The 12,341-nt window shown below is 43.5% G+C and overlaps 1 protein-coding gene across 2 annotated transcripts in view; it reads left to right on the plus strand.

The window, feature by feature from the left end:
- The window catches only part of LOC112113469 (ATP-dependent RNA helicase A), a 47,301-nt gene that overhangs the window by 3,966 nt on the left and 30,994 nt on the right, over positions 1-12,341 (plus strand). Inside the window, exons 4-9 of one of the 2 annotated variants that reach the window (XM_026655860.1) lie at positions 2,668-2,785; positions 3,073-3,185; positions 3,670-3,818; positions 8,209-8,255; positions 9,468-9,604; positions 11,429-11,518. In XM_026655860.1, coding sequence (XP_026511645.1) covers positions 2,668-2,785; positions 3,073-3,185; positions 3,670-3,818; positions 8,209-8,255; positions 9,468-9,604; positions 11,429-11,518 — 654 coding nt within the window. Of the gene's footprint in view, positions 1-2,667; positions 2,786-3,072; positions 3,186-3,669; positions 3,819-6,731; positions 6,823-8,208; positions 8,256-9,467; positions 9,605-11,428; positions 11,519-12,341 lie in introns of those variants that run through there. The other variant, XM_026655861.1, reaches the window with a different exon arrangement.

Consider the following 12,341-nt stretch of genomic DNA (forward strand, 5'->3'; position numbering starts at 1 on the left):
GAGGGAGGGCGGAGAAGCGGAGCAGCGGCGCGTTCAGGGGAGCAGGCGGAGCGGAGGTGAGCTAGGGTGGGGGGGGCGCAGGAAGTAATGGGCGGGTAGAGGAACCGCTCCCCGCTCCAGCTCACCTCCGCCGAGTGCCCCGCCGCTTGGCTTCTCCTCCCTCCCAGTCTTGCTGCGCGAAACAGCTGTTTCACGCGCGGCAAGCCTGGGAGGGAGGGTGGAGAAGCGGAGCGGCGGCAGCGTGCTCAGGGGAGCAGGCGGAGCGGAGGTGAGCTGGGGCGGCAAGGGCACTTTTTCCCCATGCCCCGGAGTCGATACCTATGATGGCCGGCGCCAGAATGCCGCCCCTAGAAATGTGCCACCCCAAGCACCTGCTTGTTTTGTTGGTGCCGGCCCTGGGAGAGGGGATGGGAGGCAGATCAGATCAGTAGAATAAGTCAGCCACTGACTCACCACTCGCCTCCACAGCCCCCCTCCCCTGGCTTGCCTACTCACCCCCCACCACTGCCTGCTCGCTCGCCTCCTCAGCCCCCCACCCCACCTGCCCCCCCGCCACTGCCTGCCCACTCACCTCCTCAGCCCTCCACCCACCCGGCTCGCCTACTCATTCCTCGCCACTGCCTGCCCGCTTGCCTACTCAGCCACTGTCCCGCACCTGCCGCTTGCCTACTTGCCCCCCCCTCCCCCCACGCGGGCCGCACAGTGAGCCCACGCGGGCCGCATGCGGCCCCTGGGCCGCATGTTGTGCAGGCCTGCTTTATAGAATATTTAGCATTATAAAACAGGCTCCCATTGACTTCAGTACTTCTACAAATCAGACCCTGGGTCTCAAGTCAGGCACTGAGAAATTGAGGAACATTCAGTTAATAACCACTGGTGAAAAGTCTGGTTTAAGTAACTTGCCTAACATCATGTAGGTACTCTGTGGTAGAGGCAAGGCTAGAATCTGTTTCTCCGTTCACCTGCCCTAACCATGAGACTATACTTTATCTTCCTTCAGTCCCCTATCTCATTCACTATGCACTTTGTAATGGTGCTGGCCAAGATGGTCAGAAGAGGAATTTGACCTGGGGAGGTGGGGGGGGGGGGCTTGCAGGGGGGGGTGCTCTGCAACTGTGGGGCCTACTTCTGATCCCTAGTGCAGTCATTTCTCTGAGCAGTTTTCCTCTGGGCAGTGTCGATTGACTCCTTGGATGTCTTTGAGCAGTCATGGGTGCTGTCAGGGGTTCTCTGCTCGATGTCCCCTTCCAATTCCCTGATTTTTCACACTATGACCTTCACTCCCATCTCTGTTTTTTTTTTCATTTGTTGTCCCCAGTATTCAGTTGTGGCCTAGGTCACTGTCCCCCTCCCCCTTAGCCGGGGGAAGGGCCTTTAGCTACTGGTGTGCGTAGGCCCGCTTAGGGTGACCAGACATCCCGATATTTGCTTGTTTGTCCCGAGTCCTGACCGATGTTCGGTCGGGACACTGAACAAACAAGCAATTTTGCCCTCCGCTCTGGTGCACAGGTGGAGCCGGGAGGGGCTCTCGCTCCCCCCCTCCCCCAGCCCCCTCACTGCCCCATTGGATCCCTCCCCAAATCCCCGCCCTGGCCCCGCCTCTTCTCCAAGCACACCGCATTCCTCCTCTCTCCCAGGCTTGCGCTGATCAGCTGTATGGCGGTGCAAGCCTGGAGGGAGGGGGTGGCCCCCAGCACTCACCCTGCAAACTACTCCAGTCCAGCTTCTCCAGGAAGGCAAGCACGGCCTGGCAGAGATCCCGCAGCGGCTCCCTCCGCCCGAGCACCCGGTAGAAGGCGAGGCAGGCCTGGGCTTCCTGCGCCGCGCGCATGGCTCATGGAGGGTGGCCGGGAAGCGAGCCAGGCTGCCCTGGGGATCTAGCACAGCATGTGGGCTTGGCAGCTCCGGGCTGGGCCTCGCTCAGCTGTTGCGGCCACCATAGAGTTGGGTGGAGACTGGGCTGTGCCCCGGGGGGGGAGGAGGCGCTCCGGCTCCCCCTCCCCCCCCCGCGTCCCGATATTTCATCTTTGTGTCATCTGGTCACCCTAGGCCCGCTGTGTCCTGGAACCCGCAATAGGTACTCATTTTCCAACTTTTACAGCAAATGAAGAATGGTGTTTTACGGATAAATCTCCTTCACTACACAACTGTGATTCATTCCTAGAGCAGATCCTTTCTGCTAGCTGAATGGGCTGAGGTCCTGTGGGAAAACTATATGTGATTGTGTAATTAGACTATCATAATGCATATGTATAATGGGGCTGAATTAAGGTTGTCTAGCTAACTGCTTAACTTTTGAGTGCTTGATTTTTGCGATATTAGTAATGTTCTTTTAACATAGGTTTTTGTGTGTAATTATACAGTGCATTCAGTGTATCCTGTTTATCATGGATATAAGCCATGGGCCATAAGTTCGCATTTTTCCTGTCGCTTGAAGCAGCTAGGAATGTTAAATTGTGAGTTTTAGTAGGACACCTGAAAGAGTTTAAATGCTCAGAGTCAAGCTTTTTAAATGTTTTAAATGGAAGCTTCTGACAGCAATGTTATATAATGAACATATCTTTAAATTGTATGACAACTTTTCTGACATGAGTGTTGAGTGAAAAGTTCTGTCCTTTTATATGAAGTTGGTGGCATTGGCATTCATGGGCTGTTTCCCTTCCCCAGGCAGGAGCTGCTGATGCTTCGGATGGAATAGTGCCTGAAGCAAGGGGAGATGGTGGTGAACGTGTTTCTACTCTGGGCGGACCTCTTCCTCCACATTTGGCACTGAAGAGTGAAACAGGCAAGACTTTGAATATCTGTAACTTACATTATATTTATTTATATATATACACACACACACACATTTAGAATACATTTTTTTACCTTATAATATCAATGTCTCCTATGTGTGTTTCTTCATAAAGAAAATAACTAAAAGTAATTGAGTATTTCTGAGGCGTGGCTGGGAACAGTTCAGATTTTTCTCTTTCCTCTTCAGAGCACCTGACTTCTCAGCATGCATCTCACAATTGTTAGGAGAGGGGTTAACCTTTCTTCTCTCTTCCCCTCCCCCCTCCCCCCCCTTAGGTGGTGGTCCGGCTGCTGGAGTTGGAAGCTCTGGCTATGGTGGGGCTCAGTGGGACCGTGGAGCCAATCTGAAGGATTACTATTCAAGGAAGGAGGAGCAGGAGGCACAGGCTGTAAGTTAACCTATCTAATTCTACTTTAGCTCTGAAACAAGTGTTTTCCACCCCTTTTAATGATTGATTAGAGTTTGCAGCCAGGCTTGTAATTTTTAGGAGTTCAGTATTTTGTAATTTTTTAACTGGCAGAAGATTTATCAGTGAAGAAACTAGCTGGTTACTGTTAACATCCGACAAACTGCTAACCACTGTAACTAATTTACTATCTTAAATTAGTAACAGAATAATTCTGGGTACACTGACGGTCAGATTGTCCTCATATCAACATTTATATTGTTTATACAGACTCTTTGCTGAGGCAGTCTGCGGAAATAGTCTTGAGGCCGTAAAGACACTTAAATTTCTTGTGAAAATTCCTGACTATTCTGTGGCACACTGACCAATTACTCAGGAAACTTGACTTTTACATTATGTTTTAAACATATTTGTAACAAAACTTTACAGTTAGAGCCAGTAACTTTAAAATTGTTTTCAATATTAGACCTTGGAGTCAGAAGAAGTGGACTTAAATGCTGGTCTTCATGGAAATTGGACCTTGGAGAATGCTAAGGCGCGTCTGAACCAGTTTTTCCAAAAGGAGAAGGTCCAGGGAGAATATAAATACACTCAAGTGGGGCCTGATCACAACAGGTTTGCTAGTTTCACTCATATCCTTCTGTAACAAGGGGTAGAAACATTTGTGGGCAAGAGGAATCCTTTCTGGGACCCATCCTATTGATTTAGTTTGTAGCACTCCGCAGTCCTATACGGGAAAGCTTTGTTTCTTGGTCAGTAGCTCTTAAAAAAAGGCAATGAGCAGTAGTCCCTGGAAAGAGGGGATTGTGCCTCATGTTAATCTTCAGCAGCTCCTTTTTTACTTTCTCAGTTGATTTTAAAAAGAGCCTTTGGCTTTGCAGTGTCCTATCCAGTGTGTTAGAAGAATGGCGACTGTGCTTCTGGACCTTGGGAGGGAGGGGGAAGAGATCCTTGGCATTGGGATGTGGATGACACTGTGGAGAAATCTTTGCCTGATGGTTTTGGCACTTGCTTAAAGAAATGCCTTTTTGTTTTGCATTTTATAGTGGTAATATTGCTATGATCTGGGTAACTGGGAGGTCTGTTTGATTGCAAGGCGATTATCCCAGCAGTAAATAATCATTTGTGCTACTCACTATAAAATGCATTAAGGAAACATTAATTTAACGTGTAATGCTTAAATTAGGTTAAGCAGGGAATGTATCTAATGGAGACTTAACAATTGTTACCGCTAGAGCTGGTTGAAAATTTCCATTGGAATATGTTGATTCAATGGAATCAGTATTCTGTGGGAATGTGTTGTGATAGCATTGACAGTTTTGGCAGAAACCAGGAAGTCTGGCCAGCCTGGTTTCCTGCCAACCGGTCAGGGTCCCAGGCTGCTCAGCTCCCTGGTGAGTGAGGCAGCAAGCTGAAAAATTCTATTTCATTTCTTCTGAAATGGAATTCTTTCCAAGCTGTGGAAAAATTCACAATTTAGAGTTTTCATCCAAACTTGGGACACTTCTTCTCTCCCTTCCCCCCCCCCCCTCCCCCTCCAAAAATGTGAAACTTTTTGTGGCAGGGAAAGTCTGTTTTCTATCTTAATAGAATCTTTTTGTGGTGAGAAACGCTGTCATACTGTTTTTTAATACATCAGTTCTGTATAAATAAGCCTTTTTGGAAAGCTGCTGTGCCCTTTGCCATCCTAAATGTGTTCTCCAAAGGTTATGCTATTATCAAAAGAGACAGCTGGATTTTTGTTTTCTCTGATTCCAATATCCCTTGATCTACTCACAGAAGATTGCCAGGAACTCTGAAGTACCTCTCCAGTCAATTCCTATTAATGGTGGGAAATTTCATAAAAATCTTTTTCAGATATATGAACACATTGTGTTTGACATCAAGATACCCTGGTACTCATGTAAACCTTGTATTGCCATTGCTTCAAGTCAGTTCACTTCCATTTCAGTTTCCAAATGTTGGGCACTTACCTCTTTCAAATCAATGGGGTGAGGATTAACTGTATACTACTGAGTACATATAAAATTCAAGTTCTAAGTGTTGTTCAGCAGAGTGTTTACTTCTGTAATCTGCAGGTTGCTGTTAGTGTATTTGGTGGTATGGGTTCCTTGTGGGTGGAGACCTTAAATCCATGTATTTGAGGAAAGTGGGGGTGGTGGTTGGTACTAGTATGTTTCTCAGCCTGCTTGCTGTTCTTCCAGAGAGCATTCCAGGGTGTAGTATTTATTACTCCCAGGAAGGCTCGTATGGATTACTCTCATGTGGATCAGCATGTTGGAAAGAGTGGATTGTGAGAGAAACCTGTTGCAGTGCATCTGACTCTTCAGAGCTATTCTAATATTAGAGGCCAGGAGTAAATTCCCCAGGGTTGTGAGTTCAATCCTTGAGGGGGCCACTTAGGGATCTGGGGCAAAATCAGTACTTGGTCCTGCTAGTGAAGGCAGGGGGCTGGACTCGATGACCTTTCAAGGTCCCTTCCAGTTCTAGGAGATGGGAAAGCTGCATTTAATAAAAAAAAAAAAAAAATGCATATTAGGTGAATATCCAGTAAAAGCAGAGGAATAGTTGCACTATATCTCTGGATTGAAGAAGTAGGGTGGTGGTAGTATTTTCAGGAAGCACCAATCCTCACATATATCTAGGCTTGGCAGAATTCAGTTTTTGATATATATTTTTTATTTATTTATTTATTTTATTTTTTTAATAATAATTTTGACATATCAATGTTTTAAATTTTCAGGTGTCCAAAACTGAGTTTGTCAGACAGTTGATAATAACAGACACTGAGATTCAGAAAGTTAAAGCTTTAGAAACCAAACACAAATTGTAAATATAACATGTCAAAAGATACAAGGAAAATAACCTTAAATCAAACTGTAAGTTCTCAAGCAGCATTTTTCTTACTTTGCTTATCTGTAAATTTAGATTATTATTGATGGTAATGTCTTTTGTCCGTTTGTATGTGTATGATGAAATCTAAACTTGCTGACATTTACCAATAAAAATCTAATCCTTCCAAGTCTACATATAACTTGCCAGTTCTGATCTTTTTAATATTCTTTATATTGAGTGTCAGTTTTACTCTTCCATAAGTGAGAAATTTTAAAGGAGAAATATGTCTCTTCAGTGGATTTTGTCACTGTCCCTTCAAAACTGAGTGGGTACGGGTACTTGATAATAGCATACATTTGGAATCAAGAGGGTTTATTTTGAGTGACAGGAATGTAAATGTAGAACTTCTGGGGCACAGAATACAAAATGAATATTTTAGCAAATGATGGGACAAGACTTTTACCTTTTGGGGACTTCACTGGCAGTCTGGGTACAGCATTGCTGCTTGTTTCATGCTGAAAGGGGTAGCAGACGGCGACACCAGAGATCTGTGCTCATTCACACATGTGCTTCTGCTTAGGCCGAACTAAGCAATCACATGGGAGTCTATTGTAAACTGATTTCTGGTGTCGCTGTTCCCCCCTTAGGTGGAGGAGAATGAGATTGAGTGCTGACTATAAGCCTGGCTGAGAAACATACTGGCATCGGTGTCATTAATGAAAGGGTGGCTGTTGTATCCCTGAGAGCCAGTGGCCTTTGACTCATGAAGCCGCTGTGCCTGAAGGTCAGTTCACTGGTGGTGCAGGAAGGAGTCTAACATTGAACTTAAATCCTCACCTAACCTTTGTTTTATTTACAGCGAGAAATCAAGGCCGTGTCCTAGCTGCAAGGTTCTGCCTGCAGCAGTGGAAGCACCAGAGGCATAGTTTTCAGAGAGGAACTGCATCTGTTAGAGCCCAAACAACTTGGATCAGATTTGCAAGTTTAAACCCAGAGTTATAACAACATGGTTTTCATTTCTAATCTTCGAACACGCATTTATTTGTGCTGTGATTTAAAAAAAAAAAAGGGGGGGGGGCAAAACTTGTGAGGTAGGTGCCCAATGCCCATTGAATTTCAGTGGAAGTTTGGTGTCTTACTCCCTTAAGCGTCTCTGAAAATCACAGCCTTAATCAATGTACTAGTAGTCTCTTTAACAAGTTTATTATATGGTTAGCAGTCTGAATGTTTGTGTTCTGACTGAAGGCAAAGCCAGAACACATGGAAATGAGGGCAATCTGAGCAGATTGCTCTAGATTTCAGTGTTAGGCAGTACTGCCTATAGGAATCTTGTTAACAGAACAATTGACTACAATGCAAAAGCAACTCTGTTATCTGCCTATTTGGTCACACTTCACCATTTGATTCCAGGCAGGGTAGGAGCCTGTTCTTGTGTTAAAACATATATACCTTGATGCTGGAGTAAACAAGTGAAGATATCCAACACACACACACCCCATCCATCCATCCTCTTTCAGGCTCGTCAGATAGTTCTGTCTGGTGCTGTCAGTTTCTTAAGGTTCTGTTCTGAAAAGTAACTGTAAAATGACATCATGGGTATGTGTGTTCATGAATCCAGATCAGACATACTCAAATTACCAGACTTTTTTTTTCCAATTGCCACTCCTTCAAAGTCACTCTTCAGTTCAAAAGTTAAGCTGCATTTTTACTAGTATATCAGTCCAAATAGTGAGTATGTGGGTTTTTTTGGTGTTGCCCATTAACTGTCAAGTTGCATAGGGAACAAATAAGGGAAGAATCTGGATCTGCAACTGGAACAATTGATCCATCAGTCAAACTAGAATCCAGTTTACTCAGCTGAATTAGTTTTTATGGGATTAAAAGCACTAGAATCTTATTTTAGTCATTAGTTGTTGAAGTATGACTCTGCTGCTCAAAATACACAGGGAGCAGATCTCACGATTGAGAAGGTGTCACTGTACAGAGGAAAAACCTTACATTTTAAGGTTAATGTTTCATTTGTTCTAGAATTAAGGAGGAAATAATTGTTTTATAATTGAGTTTTGATGAGCTTTGTCTAAACAGTTGGAAAGCCTGGCCATCTTGGAAATGTCGGGTTCAGCCACTCTCAGGAATTAAAGCCTTAACTGTGTCTCTTTGTGTGTTACAGGAGCTTTATTGCAGAAATGACCATTTATGTCAAGCAGCTGGGCAGAAGTAAGTGTCCTCCTTTTCCTCCTGTCTGGCTAGTTATGGGTCTTAGAGCAGAGAAACATGAGAATAATTCTGAGTACATGCAACACTAGTTGGATGGTGTTCCATGCAATAATGCACTGCTGCCAGTGTCCCAGTGGGCCCCAGTAAGCAGCTTGCTGAATTGTGTGAAGTCTTCTCACCATTGACTGCTATTATGGAAATGTTCTTTTACCTTTTTCCCCCAGTAAACCTTTCAGCTGCTTGTTCATTAAACATATAGGCCTTTCCTTTGTACATTGTAAAGGGATGGCCTGTGATAACTGGCTACATAGTGTATGTCTGGTTAGTGAAATAGCTTAAGACTCTTGGCCTTGAACCACCTGAGAGATGCACGTATCTAGTATTGCACTGCTTGAATTATTGCTTTTAGAAATTATTTTTAACGAGCTGGCCTCTGCCTTCATGGAAGTCTATTTCAGTAAAGTCCAAAGCAAGCAAAGAGCTAGAAATAGGACCATTCAAGAAGACACCTTGCTCAGGTTAAGTATCTAGTCAGTGATCCAGGATAGAGATATATAAAGGACTAGGATGGGTGGGGAACCTTGGAGAATCACAAAAATTACGCAGTCTCAAACAGCTAGTTAGAAACCTGTGGGTTGTGTGGGTTGTTTTTTTTAAGATACCAAGCACACAAGTCTTACTCTTGTGATTTGAACTTATAGCAGATATCTACACAATTAGAAACTTCACCAGTCAATTAATAATCTTTTTATAATGTCCATAATGCAGTAAAATTGATGTAGTGTGGTGCCTTAAAATGACCAAACTGTTAGGTATTTGAAGACACAAGAAAAACAAGTGTCAAGTCTTTACTGGATTTGTGGACTGGTGCCTTGAAATTGAAAATGGGCCTGCAGCATAGCCTGGTCCAGGTGGGTGCTGTAAGGGAGTCCTGGCTTTCACAAATATTGTGGAAAAAGCCCTGTTAAGCATGGGTAGGCTGAGTGCTATAAGGTAAACCTGCTTGCGTGAATACTGTAATGTGAATTAACTTTTGTTGGTTACAGCCTGGCTGGAGCTGGGAGTCCCTCTTCTCAGTAGGGATCATTACTGAAACCTGCTTCTAAGTAGCCACTAAACCCATCTCATATTGCTATCTTATGCTAAAGCTGTTTACCCACACAGACAACATGCATCACTGGCTACTATAACCTTAATGTTTGTATGCTACAGGAATCTTTGCTCGTGAGCATGGATCAAACAAAAAGCTGGCAGCACAGTCCTGTGCTCTGTCCCTGGTCAGACAGCTCTACCATCTTGGGGTCATCGAGCCCTACACTGGGCAGACAAAGAAGAAGGAAGGAGAAACAGTGAGTCTGCTATAGGAGAAGCAGATACTATTCCTCTGAGTCAGAAGGAGCAGTGAACTGGTGTAAATTTGTCTCTGCTTGCTTATGCTCCATATTTAATGCTTGGGAAGCTAATGCAATTTTCTGATCTCCAGGACCAGAGATTGATTTTGATCTGGGGAAAGATGAGTGGCTGGGATGAACAGAGAAGCAACTGTGTGTGTATTTGTGTGTGTATGTATGTGTGTGCACATGCGCGCTTGGAGCAACAGAGAGGTATGCATGAATAACGAGTGGGGTACCACAGGGGTCTGTTTTGGGACCGGCTCTGTTCAATATCTTCATCAACGACTTAGATATTGGCATAGAAAGTATGCTTATTAAGTTTGCAGATGATACCAAACTGGGAGGGATTGCAACTGCTTTGGAGGACAGGGTCATAATTCAAAATGATCTGGACAAATTGGAGAAATGGTCTGAGTTAAACAGGATGAAGTTTAACAAAGACAAATGCAAAGTGCTCCACTTAGGAAGGAAAAATCAGTTTCACACATACAGAATGGGAAGAGACTGTCTAGGAAGGAGTACGGCAGAAAGGGATCTAGGGGTTATAGTGGACCACAAGCTAAATATGAGTCAACAGTGTGATGCTGTTGCAAAAAAAGCAAACATGATTCTGGGATGCATTAACAGCTGTGTTGTGAGCAAGACACGAGAAGTCTATTCTTCCACTCTACTCTGCTCTGGTTAGGCCTCAGCTGGAGTATTGTGTCCAGTTCTGGGCACTGCATTTCAAAAAAGATGTGGAGAAATTGGAAAGGGTCCAGAGAAGAGCAACAAGAATGATTAAAGGTCTTGAGAACATGACCTATGAAGGAAGGCTGAAAGAATTGGGTTTGTTTAGTTTGGAAAAGAGAAGACTGAGAGGGGACATGATAGCAGTTTTCAGGTATTTAAAAGGGTGTCATAAGGAGGAGGGAGAAAACTTGTTCACCTTAGCCTCTAAGGATAGAACAAGAAGCAATGGGTTTAAACTGCAGCAAGGGAGGTCTAGGTTGGACATTAGGAAAAAGTTCCTAACTGTCAGGGTGGTTAAACACTGGAATAAATTGCCTAGGGAGGTTGTGGAATCTCCATCTCTGGAGATATTTAAGAGTAGGTTAGATAAATGTCTATCGGGGATGGTCTAGACAGTATTTGGTTCTGCCATGCGGGCAGGGGACTGGACTGGATGACTTCTCGAGGTCCCTTCCAGTCCTAGAATCTATGAATCTATAATATTGGGGGGAAGGGTTTTTTATTTGTGGTCACATTCTACAATAGTAAAACTAAAAATAAAAAATATCTATTTTTCAGCCTAAGAACATAAGAACGGCCATACTGGGTCAGACCAAAGGTCCGTCTAGCCTGATATCCTGTCTCTGACAGTGGCCAATGCCAGGTGTCCCAGAGAGAGTGAACAGAACAGGTGTAATCATCAAGTGATCCATCCCATCTCTCCCATTCCCAGCTTCTGGCAAACTTGATTTAACTTGTCAGCAGACCAGTCAGTTTCGGGTTCTCTTGTGTTAGCAGTACTGCAGTATTTTGATTGCAAACACTGAAAGGAATGTTTACGTGTTCATTTTAACAAACAAACAAAAAAGCTTTTTTTTTTTTAAAAACATAGATTTTTATTGAACTTAAATTTTGTATAAAAAGTACCTTTAATAAATGTGAGTTCTGAGCTGTCAGCATCCCTTTTCACTTCTCTCCCCTTAGAAGCCTCTCGGTATTCCAATATATTCTCCATTGAGGTTCTTGTGGATATCTTGGGTTTTTATTATAGTATTTTTAATTTCACAGGTAGAACCTTATGAAGTGGTGATCTCTCCTGATTTGGAAAATCAGCTGAATAGCATCATACAGGAGCTTTCTCTTGAGGTCATGCCACAGGTGGGTGTATGGTTCAGACTTGGGCTGTCAAGTGATTAAAAAAATTAATCGTGAGATTAATCGCTCGATGTTAAACAATAATAGAATATAATTTATTTAAATATTTTTGGATGGTTTCTACATTTTCAAATATATTGATTTCAATTACAACACAGAATACAAAGTGTACAGTGCTCACTTTATTTTTGATTACAAATATTTGCACTGTAAAAAGATAAGAAATAGTATATTTCAATTCACCTAATACAAGTACTGTAGTGCCATCTTTATCATGAAAGTTGAACATACAAATGCAGAATTATGTACAAATAATAACTGCACTCAAAAAATAAAACCGTAAAACTTTAGAGCCTACAAGTCCACTGAGTCCTTCTTCTTATCAGCCAATCGCTCAGACAAACAAGTTTGTTTACATTTACTGGAGATAATGCTACCTGCTTCTTGTTTACAGTGTCACCTGAAAGTGAGAACAGGCGTTCACATGGCATTGTTGTAGCTGGTGTCGCAAGATACTTACGTGACAGATGCTCTAAAGATTCATATGTTCCTTCATGCTTCAACCACCATGCTGATGATGGGTTCTGCATGATAACGATCCAAAGCAGTGTGGACTAACACATGTTCATTTTCATCATCTGAGTCAAATGCCAACAGCAGGTTGATTTTCCTTTTTGTGGTTTGGTTTCTGTAGTTTCCACTTCAGTGTGTTGCTCTTTTAAGACTTCTGAAAACATGCTCCACACTTCGTCTCTCTCAGATTTTGGAAGGCACTTCAGATTCTTAAACCTTGGCGCAAGTGCTGTAGCAGTCTTTTTAGAAATCT

Source organism: Terrapene carolina, unplaced genomic scaffold (genome assembly GCF_002925995.2).
Source record: "Terrapene carolina triunguis isolate 2854851 unplaced genomic scaffold, T_m_triunguis-2.0 Scaffold211, whole genome shotgun sequence".
Lineage (NCBI taxonomy): Eukaryota > Metazoa > Chordata > Testudines > Emydidae > Terrapene > Terrapene triunguis.